This window comes from Sebastes fasciatus, chromosome 22 (genome assembly GCF_043250625.1).
Source record: "Sebastes fasciatus isolate fSebFas1 chromosome 22, fSebFas1.pri, whole genome shotgun sequence".
Taxonomy (NCBI): domain Eukaryota; kingdom Metazoa; phylum Chordata; class Actinopteri; order Perciformes; family Sebastidae; genus Sebastes; species Sebastes fasciatus.
Genome location: NC_133816.1, coordinates 14,927,241 through 14,946,935, shown reverse-complemented (window position 1 = coordinate 14,946,935; position 19,695 = coordinate 14,927,241). Strand labels below are relative to the sequence as shown.

General features: G+C 38.7%; 2 protein-coding genes across 2 annotated transcripts; both read left to right on the top strand.

Annotated features, from left to right (window-relative positions):
• The first annotated feature begins 4,814 nt into the window (after positions 1–4,814).
• On the top strand, positions 4,815–9,514 carry LOC141760493 (E3 ubiquitin-protein ligase TRIM39-like). The gene is made up of 10 exons (XM_074623346.1): positions 4,815–4,941; positions 5,297–5,534; positions 5,639–6,014; positions 6,171–6,266; positions 6,363–6,596; positions 6,683–6,830; positions 6,937–6,963; positions 7,073–7,137; positions 7,380–7,502; positions 8,314–9,514. The coding sequence occupies exons 1-10, from the start codon at positions 4,902–4,904 to the stop codon at positions 8,713–8,715; spliced, it is 1,749 nt and encodes a 582-aa protein (XP_074479447.1). The 5' UTR covers positions 4,815–4,901; the 3' UTR covers positions 8,716–9,514.
• Positions 9,515–15,533: 6,019 nt separating this feature from the next.
• Positions 15,534–19,695, top strand: LOC141760532 (E3 ubiquitin-protein ligase TRIM39-like). The gene is made up of 10 exons (XM_074623400.1): positions 15,534–15,593; positions 15,872–16,109; positions 16,219–16,579; positions 16,814–16,909; positions 17,009–17,242; positions 17,350–17,497; positions 17,605–17,631; positions 17,842–17,906; positions 18,216–18,338; positions 18,496–19,695. Exons 1-10 carry the CDS (start codon positions 15,554–15,556, stop codon positions 18,895–18,897), a joined length of 1,734 nt encoding a protein of 577 aa, XP_074479501.1. The 5' UTR covers positions 15,534–15,553; the 3' UTR covers positions 18,898–19,695.

Below are 19,695 nucleotides of genomic sequence, written 5' to 3'. Positions count from 1 at the left end.
GCAGATATGTTTATGGACATTAAGCCAATGATTAATGGAATATTACTGGAAAGTGTTGCAACGACAGAGCTCAGTATCTTAATTAGGAATATGATGCAATTACTTTTGGCACGATGGATTAGACTCACGACATGATGACATGAAAGCTGGAACACTTGTGCAATCATAGATTTAGGTAGAGCTATTATTTGAGCTTGCCACGAAACTGTGAGAGAAGAAAACATTTCACATCACAAGTACTTTTAACATTGTAGGGTTACAGGTTGTGTTCTTTAACAATGTAAAAAAAAAAAAGAACTGTTGTGACCTCAAAGATAATCATAACCTCATGAAACTTTACAATCACAAACTAGAGACCTAGGGCATTCAGAGGACGTATGGCTTCCCTGGGTATAATGATAACAAGTGGTTTCTGAGCAGTTTCCAGAACAGAAGTGCTCGCCATCCAATCGCCGAAAAATGCAATTCTTGCAGAATTATCCAAATGTCAAAAGTTTGATACCAAATCACAGGAAATGTTTCTATGGTGTTCCTCAAAGTCTTTTTCTCTTAATGTGGTATTTTGGAGGGACTTTTGATCATTTTCTCGACTGGTAAAAAATGTATAAATTTGGCACCAAATCTATGTAACAAATGGTATCAATACAAAAATTGCTGCAACAACTTATGAGACATAATAGAGCATGGGGATGGCCATCATATACTTCCATCATAATGTTCTAAACCCTTATACACTTTTACAATTTATTTTTATTAAATAATTTATATTAATTACAAATTTATGACTAGAATAACTTGACACACAATGCTGAGCTGCATCTCAAATAAATCTTCAGCTTCTCAGCTTTCAGATGATGTACACCACTTTTATGTGGCAAATATTGTTGACCTGTACCCCCGTAAACGAGACAAAAACGGGTCTATGTGGGTCTCAGAGGGTTTATGGAAAGTGGCGCAACAACAGAGCTCAGTATCTAAATTAAGAATATGAGGACATTACCTCCGGCGTGATGAATCAGACTCAGACATGATTGACAGCTGGAACACCTGTTTGTCCCGTCGCTTCATTCATCACTCATAGTGTCACATGTGCCGGCTGATTCAGGTGTTTTTCCTGTGAGAGAAACTGTGAGAGAAGAAAGCATTTCAGGTCAAAGTACATTCATTCAACATCGTAGGGTTACAGGTTGTGTTCTTTAACAACGTTTAAAAAAAACATTAGATTTAACTGACTTCAAATTATATCCAAAGGTGAAAAGTAGCTTTACTCAAGTACTGTATGTATGAAGAATTTTGAGATACTTGTACTTCACTTGGGTATTAGCTTGTACTTCACTATATTTCAAGTATTGGACTTTGGCAATGTTGGTCCATTGGATGGTTCACCACATTGTTCCTGATTGAAATATCTCAACTTTTTGATGGATTACAATGATATTTTGTGCAGACATTCATGGTTCCCAGAGAATGAATCCTAATGATTTTGATGATCCTGACTATCATTTTCGCGCCAGCATGAGGTTGAAATCTGTGGTTATGGGTGAAATATCTCAACAACTATTGATGGATTGGCATGAAATTTTGCCACAGAAATTTATGTCCCCATAAGAATTATTGTTTTAAACTTTGGTGATCCCTTAAAAGACGCTAAATGTGAAATTGGGAGCATTTCTATTGGCTCTCATCATGGTGACAGCAGAGAAGGCAACAGTAGAGAGAAACTTTAAACTTTTCATCAGGTGAAATTTTTAGTTTGTTCTATATTTTGGTTTATGACCCAATACCTGCAAAGATAATGACAGCTCCACCAGCCTCAACAGTACGTTTTGTGTTAATTAGCACACCTTAGCAATTTTGAGATACATGTACTTACTTGGGTATTTCCATTGGTTTTTCCACTTCCATGCAAATATTTACTTTTTATGCCATTGTATTTATTTAAAAAAACTAGTTACAGGTTACTTTGCAGATAAAAGTAATAGTTTGATGAAAACATTCATAGTATTCTTGGGTGTAATCAGCGTAACTGGAAGCAGGGGCTCTGTCCAAAGTTTAAAAAAACATCTGAAGCTCAAAAATTAACACTTTATATAAGTAAATAAGTAAAAAAGTAAGTAAAATTTATAAACACAGCGCCGTTTTTTTCCTACATACATCACAAAGTTAAAATGCTATGTCACTACTGTTAATAGGACAATAGAGATTCAGTTTTGTGAGTCATTTATTTTATTAGACTTTTTCAGACAGGCATCAGACTTTTCACAACTTTGATACCTGTGTGTTTGTGCGTAGATGACTCACGGTCTATTTCTACTATGTCGGTTCCAGCTGATCATGGGTGTGTACGTGTGCATGAGCACGACTACTACAGATTCCAGACTACAGATAATGAATATGTCTGTCTTTATGAAACTGCATGTCCCTTGTCATCAAACACAAAAACTGATCTTAATGAAATATGACAGTCTCAGTCATTGAATGCATCTAAGTACATTTATTAAAGTACTGCACTTCAAGAGGCTATAATCAATATATTTATAATAACAATATTGACTTTGCTTAGCTGAGCTTTGTAGTGAGTTTCAACTCATTGTTTAGCTGTTTGGCTCACAGGTTTACTGTTATGTTTCACTCTCACCACTCTCATAGTGTAATTTTCAGAGAAAAAGCTCTAAAAACCCAGCGTACACTACCCTAGAGACTAGCTGGAGAACACAGTGGAGCCTTTAGCAGCTAAATAGCCAGATATTTCCCTCAGGAGTTGGTGGAGACCAAAAACAGAGCTAAAAGAGAGTGAATATTGGACTTCAGGTGGACACAAACACAACTCCAAATGAATGATAATGTTGCCTTGCATCTGCTGGATGTGTAAATAAACAACTGTTTGCTAAAATTTCAACATATCAACTTAAAGAGTGATGATATGTCGATAGTGTGTTCAAAACTTAAAGTAACCCAAAAAAAATAAATATTTTAGGTTTTAGTAGAATCTTTGTGTGCTTAACAAAGATTCTACTAAAACACATAAGTATTTGTGCTTGGGGTATCAGTTCATGCTCCTTTATAGCCTGCTTGTATAGTACTATTCAGAGGGACATAGGCCTACTGTACTTTTTACTCCACTACATTTATTTGTCATTTCCAATGCATGACTTTTACTTTTAATACTGTAGTTTTATAACGCAGTATTGGGTACTTAATCAAAGTATCTGTATACTTGAACTACTAGAGAGTCAGCTGAAGGAAAGCAATATTTCTAAGATCCATGTTTTGTTAAATCAATGCACTGAAAAACAAACTTTCCCTCTTGACATGTGATTATTCTTCATGTGAGGTGTTAATCTTCAGAAAGAGAAGGTGAAAATATGCAAAACAGGTTTGTCTTCCTTGGAAAGTTGCCGCAGCGCAGAGCTGATGTGCATCTGAAAAATGAGAAAAATAAAGATCAATTGTTTATTCTTGGCATGGTCATCTATCTATCTATCTATCTGCACATACTGTTCTCCTTTTGTTTTTCTGATAGTGAGAACAAATCAAGTGTGTGTGTGTGTGTATGTGTGTGTGCGTGTGTGTGTGTGTGTGTGTGTGTGTGTGTACGTACAATAATCAACTTGGGTGACGTATTCTCATACAACAGTTTTTAGGTAATCTTCCAAAAAGTTATTCCTCATTTTTCGTGCGTTGTCCCACAAATGTCCAGCAACACATTACGAATGTCAGTAACACATGTCAATTTGTGCTTGTTATGCACACAGTCTTTTCGACATAAACTTACGTCTTCACAGGAAACAACTTGGTTAGGTTTAGGCAACAAAACTACTTGGTTAGGTTTAGGCAACAAAACTAATTAGTTCAGTTTAGGCAACAAAACTCATTTGTTCGCTATAGGCAACAAAACTACTTAGTTAGGTTTAGGCTACAAAACTAATTTGTTCGCTTTAGGCAACAAAACTACTTAGTTTGGTTTAGGCTACAAAACTAATTTGTTAGGTGTAATCAACAAAACTACTAAGTTAGTTTTAGGAAACGATCCTGGGTTGGGTTGAAATATCTCGAAGAAGGTCCGCACACAGTAGCTCCCTTAGAGTGCAATTTATTGGCATATCTTAGTTAGTAACATTTCGAGCCCAAGCTCTTCAGATTTAAGAAGCGTGACAACACGTCTGAAGAAGAGCAGACCTTCTTCTACATTTTTCACACGGGGTACAAACACCTGTCTCCTTTGCGAAAGTGTTTTTGACCCACCCATCCACCCCAACTTCCTCCCTACGCGGAGTTTGTTGTTCTTGGTTCACGATTCACGATTACATGGATTCCATACACATTGATTTTGCGGGATATATAAGGATACTTATAAGGATATATATATATATATGTATATATATATATATATACTGTATCTACGAACGGTGTGTGAAAACAGCCTGACTTGTGATATAGGCTCTTTTTTACCTAGAAGTCGAAGGTCTTAAGTTGCACAGTTGGGAACTGGTATTCTTCAGGAATTGCACATGGCACATTTTCGTACATATTATTATTACCGCAGTTGGTGTTCTACATTTTACTTTTAAACACGCATTTACTTGTCACGTTCTTGGCTGCTGCTCAATTACTCACGCTTCTGGACATAACGACCTATATACAGTAACAGCACGTGAACAAAATGTTCTAGTACAGCAACAACAACATGACCTCAGGGTACAATAGTGTACAGCATTAAATTACTCACTCTAAGCCAAGAAACCAGTCGCACCAGAATGTTTGACTAACGTAGAAACTTCAATCAGGCGGGGAGGAGCTAAACTGTCACCAGACAAGAGTGAGCAATTACTCCGGAAGAAGGAGTGTCCTTGAGTATTTAATCAACTGCACGCGGGATCCTTCACCATACGCTGCGTCTGATGAGGACAATCGAGATGCTCAACATGACAACCCAAAAAGGTAAGAGGACACTGCTATTAGACTACAGAATAATACTCTGTGATAAAGTAAAGCAGCGGTGACTTTAACTAACATAATTCTTTTAATTTAAAACATGTTTATAGATAACATGCTGTAATTGAAAGTAGAAAGATTTGTTTTAAATGTATATTACTATTTGAGGTATAATTAATTGCATTAATGTCATCAATGATTAGAAATAATTAAGAAATAACAAAAAGCACTAGCATGACTGGGAATTATGTTGTAAGCCAAGACAAACTTGTATTGAAAAATGTCAAAAGTTGTACATAACGGGTGCAATAATTTCACTCTGTTATGCATTTTTTGAGTAATATAATGTGTTTTTTTACAGGAACAAACATGACCCTTTCCGTGCCGCTTGAGGAGCAGTTTCAGTGCTGCATCTGTCTGGACATCTACACCGACCCTGCTTCCATTCCTTGTGGACACAACTTTTGCCTGGACTGCATCGACGGCTTCTGGGATACTAAGACCAAATATGAGTGTCCGCTCTGCAAAGAGACATTCAGAAAGCGTCCACAACTCAGGATCAACCATGGATATGCTGAAATCATTGATATCTATAAAAGGTTCATTTTTAATATTATCTCTTTTTTCCGTGCATACCATATAAAAAAAAGCAAAATATTTTCATTAAATTGAGATTTAACTGAATTTTATTCAAATACAAAAGGTCTCAAGGGGAGGATATGGACTATGTGTCGCCACCGGGAAGCAGGAAAAATTCCCGAAACCAACTTTTTCAGGCTGATGAAGTTCCCTGTGACATTTGCCACGGAGACAAGTCACCATCGGTCAAGTCGTGCCAAACGTGCCAGGCGTCTTATTGTGAGCTTCACCTCTTACCACACCTGAGGGATCCAGCACTGCAGAGACACCAGCTGATGGATCCGGCCGCCTTCATCGCCAGTCACCTCTGCCGAAAACACAACAGGCCACTGACAATGTTCTGCATGAAAGACCAGAAGCCTGTTTGTATGAGATGCACAGAGAGGGAGCACAAAAACCACAAGACCATACCCATAGAGAAGGAAAGCAAGAGGGTCAAGGTGAGAAAAAGTTTAAATTATTGATCATCTTCCTGTAAACTTAGCCTAAAATTCCTTTGTATAAAGAATCAGTCCTTTCTACCTGCTTTCCTCTTGTACAAATATAGAAATATGTTGCTGTATTGTGAAAATTTAATATTTTTTGTCATTTTGCAGGCTTGTTTGAGGGAGTCGAAGGCCAGCATTAAACAGATGATCCATGCCAGACTGAGAAAGCAGGAGGAGATAAAACATTCAGTGAATCAAGGCAAAGTAAGTTGTTTGGATACATGTTCAAAAAGGGCTAACTGGTCATGTTTGTCTGTTTTCATCTGTAAATTTACATGTTTCTATCGTTTCATTTGACAGAAAATCACAGATAGGGAGATACAAAGCAGCGCTCAGGTCTGCAGCATGCTGATAACCGCCATCAAGGGACACCAGGCCGAGTTGGTGGAGGAGCTGGTGGAGAGACAGCAAGAAGCTGAGAGGAGAGCCCTGGAGATGTTTAAGGAGCTGCAGCAGGAAATCCACGATCTGCAGACGAGGGGCAGCGAGGTGCAGGGACTGGAGCGCTCTCAGAACCCTGTTCACCTCCTACAGGTAAATTACCTGACCTGCATTTTAACAGTTTTGTGCTAAATTTCAAGATATGTACTCATGAGAAACCCGTGTCTTCCCCATTTTAGAGTTTCAAGTCTCAGAGTCGACTCCCATCCACTAGAGAGTGGTCTGAGGTCGTAGTCCACTCAGATAACTGCATTGGGACGGTGTCGAGAGCCGTCTCCAAGCTTGTGAACGTCTGCCAGGATCTGGCGAACAAACTGTCTGCAGAGGGTCAGTAATCTTTTGGCAGAAAATTATTATATACTTCAGAATATGACTTAAGATTGTTGTGAAAATCAGTGCATGAAAATAACCTTTTTCTTCTCTCTTTTTGCAGAAACCGACAAGCTGAACCAATATGCAGGTATGTTCACAATCACAATCCCATTGCTTATTTCAGTAATATGGTTTAACCTTGATGTATGTACTCTTTTTATTACCTGACTCACTGTTTTGCTTCTTTGTTTCGGCAGTTGATGTCACTCTGGATCCTGAGACTGCTTCAGGCTGGCTGGTCCTGTCTCCAGACAGAAAGAAGGTACACTATTGTCTGATTTCCCACTGAAAAATCATTTTACTGTAATTAAAGTAAAAGTAATGCAACATATTTTCACATGAAAATTTGAAAAGGTGGGGCGAATCTGGTGCAATTGACTCAAAATTAAGCTAAATTACTTTGATCAGGAAAATGACAAGGCTTTTAATTGTTAATTATGCTAATGTACCTATCAATAATATGATGAAAATGTTGATGGTAACAATCATTATGTTGATCCACAGGTGACCGTCAGCAGCCAGAAGAATAATGCCCCACTGCCAGACAATCCTCAGAGGTTTAATGCCTGTGTCTGCGTTTTGGGGAAACAAAGCTTCATATCTGGAAGACGCTACTGGGAGGTTCAGGTAAGAAGCTCAGAAACAAGGAAACATGCTTTAAGCTAGCGTGCTTTTGACGTGTAATTTGTACGCCATGTAGTCTGTACTGAGTGCAATATAAACGCATCCACGTTTGTGAAGTGTTTTCCGTACTTATGTTATGTTGTTTCCATATGTATTTTACATAGTTTACGCAATTATTTCAAGCCCAACAATAATGTTTTTCCTAAACCTAACAAACTGCGGACATTACAGTAGTTTTATCGTGTGGCGTAAAAATGACGCACAAAAAGAGGCATCCCAATGACACACGAAAAGCCTTAAATGTGTCGTAATGCCTTGCTATTTAAACGCCTTCCCAAGCGATCGTGTTGGACATACCGAGTTGTTGACCAAGTGCAGGCATGTTTTAGTGACTCCATTTTCAATTAACACCAGCATTATACGCCACAAGAAATACAATTCAATACATTTTTACATGAAAACAAATGCGGATTTTTGACTCAAATGGGAATCCGTACTTGGCTTTGATTGTGGTAGTGTGTGCACAAATTGGTATTTTTCAGTTATACAATATACAGGAGTCAAATCAGTTTCAACACACACGTTTATGCTATTTTGGTGCTTATTTCAAGCTCTTCTTTGCTGTATTTTTCAGTTGAAGAAACATTAACGGCATAACATTTTTTAACACAATAAAGTACAGGAAAAGCCTACAAATAACACAAGACACTAGATATAACATTCGACCTAAAGTGAATCAAAATGCATTTTTATTATATGAAAGCACTTCATTTAAAGCAAGTATAAATGTCTGACTCTGTACATTGTGTTTCAGGTTGGAGATAAAACAGATTGGGATCTGGGCGTGGCCAAGGAGACCATCAACAGGAAGGGAGCCATCACAGTGCGTCCTGACAGCGGTTACTGGGCCATCTGCCGGCGTAAAGGCGGCAGTCTCAGTGCCTGCGCCGGTCCCTCCGTCACCCTCGAGCTCCAGAAAACACCCCAGAAAGTGGGCGTGTTCCTGGACTACGAGGAAGGATTGGTGTCCTTCTACGACGCAGAAGCAAAGATCCACATCTACACTTACAGCGGGTGTGACTTCACCAAGTCCCTCTACCCGTACTTTAACCCCTGTGTTCAAGGTAATGGGAAGAACACCGAACCACTGATAATCTGTCCTCTTGAGGAAAGAGTCTGGGAACAACAGGACATAACCATTGAGTCAGTTGTGTGAGGTGTCACATCGTGTCAAGAAAGGATGATGCTAACTGATGTCAAAATATTTAAGTTTGTATACTGTATATTATATTTATTGTACTTGAGTAGTATTTGACTACACTGACCTGCAACAGGCCAAAATCCATGAGTTGTTTTTGTTTTTAATAACACACGACGCATACGCTTTTACTGCCTAAGAGATGGCAGCAAGGCTTTCATTATTTCTGACAGCATGAATTGTTTTCTTATCATTCAATTGATACCAAACTCATGTGTTTGTAAAATATAAATGTATATAAAATTCTTTAAATGTTGTTGCATGCACTGTGAAACATTATTCCATAGCCTAAATGAGCAATGTGTAACTTAAGATACAACAACGATGTGAAACTGAAAATAAAAGTTAAAAAATTAAAATTGGAAATTGTGTCAATTTGCAAATTGTCCATTTAAGATCAGTTCATTTGTTGTTGTTTTTAAGTTTAACATTAATTTCAATTCTGCTTAAGTATTTTTAACTGTTCATTTTATATGTTTAATTTATTTCTACTTTATGATATTGCAATTTGTATAGGTTGCATCACAATGTTAATAGATGTTTCAACTGCAGCGTATTTGTCTTATTGGACTTTTATTTAAGGAAAATGTGTCGAGCATGCATTTTATTTACTTACTATTTAATTACTACTTATTGCACGTGCAGTTTACATGGTGTTTTGGCCTATTCACTCGTGAATTTCTTCTTGCAAATAAATGTACACTCAGTGTTTATATTGAATACAATGTGTTGAATAAAAGATATTTTTGGAACATGACATATTGTACATTTCTAAGTTTTTTCAGGATACACCTATGCAAAAAGGCAATAATGATCAAGGGAATCCAGTGCTTCTTTGTATAAAGATGGAGGCTCCTATTAGGCCGGGTCATGCTACAGAGTATCTGCTTTTTGCTTCAGTGTGAGTAGTAGATTTATGATGGCACCGCCTGCTACAAGGCAAAGTGACACATGTAGGTAAAAACCTAATTTAACATAAAAACTGGGCTTTCATAGGAATGCTCACCCAACTGTTTTACTGTGTGTTGATATCTAACTTCTTCATTTGATTTTATGCCTGTTGTTTCTCTCTTCATCCGTTGATTTAACAAGTCACCAACTTGATTTAAATAGGGGAACATTTTTTGTTCATGCTTAATAGTATTTTGCAAAACCGGTTTTGTTGACCTGTACCCCCGTAAACGAGACAAAAACGGGTCTATGTGGGTCTCAGAGGGTTTATGGAAAGTGGCGCAACAACAGAGTTCATTATGTAAACTAAGAATATGGTGAAATTACATCCGGCATGATGAATGAGACTCACCATGATGACATGACAGCTGGAACACTTTATTTGCCAATATTTTGGTGGTTCCGGTGTAGTCAGCGGATATCTGAATCAATGCTCTGGTCATTGTTTATAGTCTTGAGAGTGTCGCAATGGCAGAGCTAATTATATAAATTAAGACTATGGTGAAATTGCTTCCGCCACAATGAATCAGACTCAGACATGATGAAATGACAGCTGGTGCACTTAAGTGATCTCCGATTCCGGTGGAGCTTTTCTTTAAGCTTTTCTTTGAGCTTGCCAGGAAACTGTGAGGGAAGAAAACATTTCACAACAAAGTACAGTATGACTAGATTTGTTAACTGACTTGACAATTCTAAGTTCAGTATGTAAGAAGAATTTTGAGGTACTTGTACTTCACCTGGGTATTATGTGCTTCTACTTCACTGTTGGAGCCTTCATGTCGTTTTTTGTTTGTTTTATTTTTATAAGTGGATTACAGGCATGCAGTTCTGGCATTGACCACGGGGTAGAGCATTGATGTAAAAGTGCATAATATAGGTAAGCTCTCAGGTGATGAGGAGCAAATGTTTGTTAGACGAAGAGGCCAAACAGATTTTGACCGTGCTGTGTGTAACCGTGTATAACTTGTTGGCTTGGATACTGCTGAATGGAGTCAGAGATTGAACAATATACTGATATTTGCATGATTCGATGGTGCAATGTCAAACTGTGAAGACATGTATTATCTCATACAAAGTTATAAAATGCACTGGACATTAGTTTATTTTTAGAAAACACGTCCTAACAAGTTCTCCCGTTCGCCCCTCAGTGACTTATAGATATTGGTATTTGTTGTTAAAAGTCACTACATTCACTGTATTTCAAGTATTGGACTTTGGCAATCTTGGTCCATTGGTCGGTTCAGACTGAAATATCACAGCTAGGCCTGTCATAATAACTACTTTTGTTGGACAATATATTCTCCCTGAAATAATTGCGATAAATGATATTATTGTCATTTTAAGACCTTTTTATGACCTTTTATAATGATAATAGAATATTAATGCAAGCACACCCATTCAAAGAGCATGCAATTTTAACTCTTAAGAATATTTACTTATTCACTATAACTTTGGTATTTCCATTTTATGTTACTTTCCACTTAAGAGGCAAATATCCTACTTTTTATGCCATTATTTTTATTTGACAGAAATAGTTATAGTTACTTTGCAGATTAAAGGAATAGTTTGATAAAAAAAATACTGATACCCTTCTTGTATGTATGCCAATATCAAGCTAGAGCTATACGAAAATTAGTTTAGCACAATGTTTCCTCATATAATGGTTCATATGATATCTTAGGAAAAGTTAGTTCTTATTTTGTGTGCGTTCTCATACGAATGTCCAGCAACGCAAGCGATCAGTGTGCCTGTGAAAGCCCCCGCGGTGCAGAACCTGTATAAGCAACAAAACTACTTGGTTAGATTTAGGAAAAGATTGTGGTTTGGGTTAAAATAATACGTTTAAACTAATTGGTTAAATTTAGGCATCAAAACTACTTAAAACAACAACAAAAAAGAAACGGTAAAATAAGTCAACTTGACTTTTTCTTTCAAGCGGGACAGCAGTTAATATCACAATAGAGATTCAGCTGAACCAATTGTCAACCTTGTGTGTGTGTGCAGATGACTCATAGTCTATTTCTACTACGTCAGTAGCATCAGGTCTCCAGAACAATTGCGTGTCTATCTGTCTTTTACTGGCTCTGTGTGTGTGTGAGATCCTGATTTAGGCTACTTTCGGGGACTAAAGACTAAATACCAGTTATTGGGGACGGCTTGTGCAAATGCCGTGTCCCCAATTTGGAAAAATCAGATTTTTGGGTCAGTGTTTTAGGTTAGGCTTAGGTTTGGGTTTAGGGGTCAGACAAGTAGTGCTTATGGTTAGGGTTATGGTAAGTCTCCCCAAAAAGTGACCAAAGGAAACGTGTGTGTGTGTGTGTGTGTGTGTGTGTGTGTGTGTGTGTGTGTGTGTGTGTGTGTGCGCGTGCATGCATGTGCATGTGTGCCTGCGTGCATGTAGATGACTCATAGTCTATTTCTACTACGTCAGTGGCATAAGGTTACCAGAACATGTGCGTGTCTGTCTGCCTTTTACTGGCTCTGTGTGTGTGAGATCCTGATTTAGGCTACTTTCGGGGACTAAAGACTAAATACCAGTTATTGGGGACGGCTTGTGCAAATGCCGTGTGCCATTTTGAAAAAAATCTGATTTTTGGGTCAGTGTTTTAGGTTAGGCTTAGGTTTAGGTTTAAGGGTCAGACAAGTAGTGCTTATGGTAAGGGTTATGGTAAGTCTCCCCAAAAAGTGACCAAAGGAAACGTGGGCGTGTGTGTGTGTGTGTGTGTGTGTGTGTGTGTGTGTGTGCGTGCGGCGTGTGTGCTTGCGTGCGTGCGTGCATGCGTGCGTGCGTGCGTGCGTGCGTGCGTGTGCGTGCGTGTACATGTGTGTGCCTGCGCGCATGTAGATGACTCACAGTCTATTTCTACGACGTTGGTCACCAGAACATGTGCATGTCTGTCTGTCTTTTATTGGCTCTGTGTGTGTGTGTGTTTGTGTGTGAGTGTGTGAGATCCTGATTTAGGCTACTTTCGGGGCCTAAAGACTAAATACCAGTCAATGGGGACGGCTTGTGCAAATGCCGTGTCCCCAATTTGAAAAAATCTGATTTTTGGTACAGTGTTTTAGGTTAGGCTTAGGTTTGGGTTTAGGGGTCAGACAAGTAGTGCTTATGGTTAGGGTAAGACAGTAGGGTAAGTCTCCCCAAAAAGTGTCCAAAGGAAACTATTTATCCTCTTACATTAGCTCAAACACAAAAGCTGCTCCTAAAGAAGTATTTCACCACCGGACAGTCTTTTCATGAAACTAGGCTGTCAATGCAGTAGAAAGGTGCAAATATTTTTCTTAAAATTGGTGCTACATGACAAGAGAAAATGGAGAAAAAGGGCTGTGGTATTCCCTTTTACCTAAGAGGTAGAAAACCTACAACACCTACAATACACCGGGCTCGTTGCCGCCACTGAGTAGACAAAGTACGATACTATTTTCTGTGTTAAAACCTAAAGGTCACTGTGACCTCATGTCCATTCCATTCTTGTCAATCTCAGGAACCCCTTGAGGGAATTTCTTCAAATTTGGCACAAATGTCCACTTTAACTCAAGGATGAACTAATTGAAATATGGTGATCAAAGGTTAAATGCCAAGGTCACAGTGACCTCAAAAACACATTTTTAGCATTAACTCAAGAATTCTACTAATTGTGAAAATTTCACACAAATATCTAATAGGATAAAATGATCCTATAAGGAAGTGATGACATTGTGCACAGACATGGATGTAGACTGCAACTTTACTTGCTGGCTGAGGCATACAACCACGTGACAGTAAGGGGAGTGGAGGATTGCAGCAGCACGGCGCTGACGATCTGATCTGAACTGAACACGGCAGAAGAACAAAACAAAAACCGGTTTGTTGATTCTTGGCATAAAAGTCTGTACATACTGTTCTCCTTTTTTTTTTCTTTTTTTTTCTAAGGACAGAGGTTCGTGTCAAATGGCATGAATGTACAACAATGAACTTGTAATGTATGCACATATATTTGATATATATCTTGACAAATCAACCTACTTATATAACATATAGCATATAACATCATCACAGAAAACCTATGATGACATAAGTGAGTTACTTTTCCACAAATGGCTATGTATTAGGGCAGTTAATAACGCGTTAACGCAAATTCTTTTTAACGCCATTAATGTCTTTAATGCATTAACGCAACATGGGTTTTTTAGGTTGTAGTGGGCTCAGTTTTAAAGCTAGCTAGTGAAGATACTGGCATCATGAAATCCCATGTGGTTTTGGGCAAGCACACTGACACACTGATAGCTGTTGTTGTTTGTTGGGCTTGAGTTTGTTGTGTTATGATTTGAGCATATTTTTTAATGCTAAATGCAGTACCTGTGAGGGTTTCTGGAGAATATTTGTCATTTTTCTGTGTTGTTAATTTTTTTTCCAATAAATATATACATACATTTACAATTCACAAGCATATTTGTCCACTCCCATGTTGATAAGAGTATTAAATACTTGACAAATCTCCTTTTAAGGCTTCTATTCTCAACCACTGGGCCCATCAGTGGGCCTCAGAGCGCCATCTACGGAGGTACCACGGAGGTACTGCCAAATGTTTAGATTAAGCTCTTAAAAATCTGAGTTAAAGTGAAGATATTGGTACCATATGAAACTAAAAAAACTAATGAATCTAGTGGTCCCAATCATGTCATATTAGCTTGTCGGGAAGAGCACTAAATAACGCTCAAAATGTATGCAAAATTTTGTCGAGGAAAAACTGTCACAGGGGTGAAAATCACAGCTTCATTCAAATTGTTGGGAGCTACCAATGCAGTGTGCGGATCCTGTTTTCTGATTTTCTGATTTTCACAGGGGTCCCTTGACCTCTGACCTCAAGATATCTGAATGAAAATGGTTTCTATAGGTAGCCACGAGTATCCCCTTTACAGACACAGCTAACATTCTTGGATACAGTGACAAGAAAATGAGCATTTTTTTAAACAAAGAAGTGATGTTGGAGACAACTTAAAAGCTCCAAAGCGTGTGGTGAGGAAATATGACCCTGAATACTTTGGATTCATAATGGCAGGCAGTGATGGGTGAGGGTAAGCTTATTTTTATGTGGGTCATTACAGCTGACAGTGGCATAACACATATTTATAGCCCAGTTTCTCATTTATTTGGGAAGGTGGTCCTCGCAAACTTTAAAAAAAGAAATCCGAAGTGGGCCTCAACTTACAAAAGGTTGAGAACCCCTGCTTTAAGGTACATTTTGAACAGGTTGAACGTGCGTGTGATACAAATAATAAAAACTTCATTCATTCATTTATTCATATATCTCTGTATTGATTTTTTTAGATTGAAGAATTGCACAAACTTTACACAAGGCACACTGTACAATATGGAATACTTTATGTTTAATCCCAATGCACTCACATGATAGTTCACAAGAATTGCACAAGACACATTTTCGTACATATTATCTCAGGTGGTGTTCTACTCTTTTTTTTTTAAACACACACATTTATTTGACCTTAACAATCAATGATCACGTTTCGGCTTCTGCTCAATTACTCTCGTGCCTGTACATACAAACCTATATACAGTTATAGCACGTAAAGCAAATGTTCTAGTACAATCTGCAGCTGAGGGCCAACCCTTCAACAACATGACATCAAGGTAGAATCGTGTACGACAAAGGAAGTAATCAGTGGAAGTCAAGAAACCAGACGTACCAGAATGTTTGAGTGAGCTGAGAAAATGAATTCAACTCCTTCAGGGAGGAGCTTAACGGTAACCAGACAAGAGCGACTAATCACTCTGAAAACAAGGAGTGTCTGAGTATATATTTAAACATCTGGACACTGCATCCTGCACTTTACGCTGTGTCTGATGAGGACGATCGAGACGCTCAAAATGACAGCCCAAACAGGTAAGAGGACACTGCTATTAGACTACAGAATAATACTCTAGCAGCTGCTTCGGTGACATTAAATTGACAGTATTGTGTGAATTTAAAACATATTTATAGATAAAATGTTGTAATTAAAAGTAAAAAGACACCTTTATATTGAATGTATTTTACTATTTGAGGCCATGTTGCAAACTTGCATAGAAACATTTTAATCAAAAATCTAAAATTGTACATAACAGGTGCAAGAATTTCACTCTGATATGCACGTTTGAGTAATATAATGTGTTTTTTTCCAGTCACAAACATGACCCTTGCCGTGCCGTTTGAGGAGCAGTTCCAGTGCTGCATTTGCCTCGACATCTACACCGATCCCGCCACCACCGAATGTGGTCATAATTTTTGTCTGGACTGCATCGAAGGCTACTGGGATACAAAGAGCAAATATGACTGTCCGCTCTGCAAAGAGACATTCAGAAAGCGTCCAAAACTCAGGGTCAACTATGGATATGCTAAAATCATGGAAATCTATCGAAGGTTAATTTTTAATACTATCTCTTTTTCACTTTTTTAACTATACCATATAAAAAGAACAAAATATTTTCATTAAATTGAGATTTAACAGAATTTAATTCAAATTCAAAAGGTCTCAAGGGAAGGATGTGGATGATGTGTCGCCACCGGGAAGCAGGAAAAATTCCCTGGCTGATGAAGTTCCCTGTGACATCTGCCACGGAGACAAGTCACCATCGGTCAAGTCGTGCCACACGTGCCAAGCGTCTTATTGTGAGCTTCACATTGAACAACACCTGAATGATCCAGCACTGCTGAGACACAAGCTGACGGATCCGGCCACCTTCATTGCCAGTCGCCTCTGCAGAAAACACAAGAAGCCACTGACAATGTTCTGCAAGACAGACCAGAAGCTTGTTTGTGTTAAATGCACAGAGAAGGACCACAAAAACCACAAGATCATACCCATAGAGAAGGAAAGCAAGAGGGTCAAGGTGAGGAAAAGATAAAATTATTCATCCTCTTCAGCCTAAAATTCCTTTGTATAAAGAATCAGTCCTTTCTACCTGTTTGTACAAATACAGAAATATGTTTCTGCATTTCTTAAGTGAGAAAAATAACTCAGTCACTGAACATATATTCCTTTGAAGCCTTCAAACCTTTTGTCTCAGCTGCTTTTCTGTGCAGTAAATTATAATCACAATTTAATATTTGTTTTACTTTTGCAGGCTTGTTTGAGGGAGACGAAGGCCAGCATTAAACAAATGATCTATGCCAGACTGACAAAACAGGAGGAGATAAAACAGTCAGTGAATCTAAGCAAAGTAAGTTGTTGCGTGGATACATGTTCAAAAAGGGCTAACTGGTCAGGTTTGTCTGTTTTTATCTGTAAACTTACATGTTTCTATTGTTTCATTTGACAGATAATCTCAGATAGGGAGATACAAAGCAGCGCTCAGGTCTGCCGCATGCTGATAACCGCCATCGAGGTACACCAGGCCGAGGTGGTGGAGGAGCTGGAAGAGAGACAGCAAGAAGCCGAGAGGAGAGCCCTGGAGATGTTTGAGGAGCTGGAGCAGGAAATCCACAAGCTGCAGACGAGGGCCAGCGATCTGCGGGATCTGGAGCACACTCAGAACTCTGTTCACTTCCTACAGGTTAGATACCAGAACTGCATTTTAACAGTTTTGTGCAAAACATTTCTGTGCTGTGTCAACATTTAAAGTTCTGTACTAATGAGAAACCCGTGTCTTCGCCATTTTAGAGTTTCAAGTCTCGAAGTCGACTCCCACAAACTAGGGATTGGTCTGAGGTCGTGATCCACTCAGAGAACTGCATGGGTACGGTATCGAGAGCCGTCTCCAAGCTTGTGGACGTCTGCCAGGATGTGGCGCACAAACTGTCTGCAGAAGGTCAGTAATCTTTGGGGAGAAAATGATAATCTACTCCACAAAGTGAACAAAGATTGTTGTTAAAAATCAACGCATGACAATAACATTTTTCTTCTCCCATTTTGCAGAAGCCGACAAGTTGAATCAATATGAAGGTATGTACACTATCACACATCCATTGCTTATTAAAATAACCTAGTTGAACTGTGATTAGCTCCCCTTTTTATTATCTGATTCCAGTGGCGTATCATGTTTTCTCCACTGGAAGGGCACCCTAGAGGGCACTTCCTCATGATTTATCTACAATAGAGGAATCCAAGAGTCCACCAGTGCTTAACTCACTGTTTTCTTCTTTGTTTCTGCAGTCGATGTTACTCTGGATCCTGAGACGGCTTCCGGCTGGCTGGTCCTGTCTCCAGACAAAAAGAAGGTATTGTCTTATTGTTTGATCATTAAATCAAATGTGTAAATAGCACAGTTTTCTTAGGAAACTAATAGTTCTTCAGAATAGTTTTGATTTCTTACATTTAGAGACTTTAAAGACAGACAGACAGAGCTTTTGTTCTGAAACAAGCAGGTTGAGCTAAAATTGGTGGGGTTGTGAAAAGCATGTCAGAATCTGGTGCAAAGGGGCAATGATTGGGACAATTATAAGGCTATTAATTGTTGCTAATTAATTTAATGGTGTTGCTAATATGATGAAAATGTTGATGGTAACAATGATTATGTTGATCCACAGGTGACTGTCAGCAGCCAGAAGAATAATGCCCCACTGCCAGACAATCCTCAGAGGTTCAACGCCTGTGTCTGCGTTTTGGGAAAACAAAGCTTCACATCTGGAAGATGCTATTGGGAGGTCCAGGTAAGAAGCTCAGAAACAAGGAAACATGATTTAAGCCACAGATGCACATCAGCAGCTTGGCAAACACAATCAACGTAAAGTGAATCACAAATGTATTTTTATCAGGCACTTAATTTAAAGCTAGCATGAATGTCTGACTATGTACATTGTTTTTCAGGTTGGAGATAAAACAGACTGGGATCTGGGCGTGGCCAGAGAGTCCATCAACACGAAGGGAGCCATCACAGTGCGTCCTGACAGCGGCTACTGGGCGATATGCCGGCGGAATTGTGCCAATCTCAGTGCATGCGCTGGTCCCTCCGTCTCCCTCCACCTCCAGGAAACACCCCAGAAAGTGGGCGTGTTCCTGGACTACGAGGAAGGATTGGTGTCCTTCTACAACGCAGAAGCAAAGACCCACATTTACACTTACACCGGGTGTGACTTTATTGGACCCCTACGCCCGTACTTTAACCCCGGTGTTCAAGGTGATGGGAAGAACACCGCCCCATTGATTATCTGTCCTCTTGAGGAAAGAGTCTGGGAAGGACGGGACATGACCATTGAGTCAGTCTTGTGATGTGTCATGCGAAATGATGATGCTAACTGAGTTTATATACTGTATATTATATTAATTGTACTTGAGTATTTGACTACACTGGCCTGCAACATGCCAAAATGTATGAGTTGTTTTTCTTTTTAGTAACACATGACGCACACGCTAAAAGGTGGCAGCAAGGTTTTCATTATTTCTGACAGCATGAATTGTTTTTCATAATTTTATCATTCAAATGATACCAGACTCACGTGTTTGTAAAATATAAATGTACATAAAATGCTTTACATATCGTTGCATGCACTATGATTGTTGTTCTACATGTATTCCATACCGTAAATGGGCAATGTAAGATAAAAATTGTGAAACTGAAAATAAAAGTTATGTTTTGAAAAATTAGAACTGTGAAATTCAATCCTTTTTGTTTTATTTTTCCATGTAGCCTATTTAAACTTTAACATAAATTTCAATTCTGCTTAGTTTGGAGGTTCTGAAGTGGAGTTGTATGAGGTACTTATCCATAGTCAGTGTATTACATGACGGTCAGCACAGCCCCAGTTTGGAGAAGCAGACAAGAGTTACCGCACGGGAGCAAAGCAATGTACTGCTGTGGACAGGGGCAGCAGAAAAATTTAATTTAGACACCTAAAGAAAGGCCCACATAAAAAAAAATCAATATCAGTTTAAGTGTATGCTATATTTAAAATATCTTCACCACTTTACCTTGCCATCAGACAGCCCTTTTCTGACGGGGAACTGAAGCTGTTATCTATGCTCTCTTCAAAGCCACCAGACTCCGTTGACAAAAACAGTAATTTTACC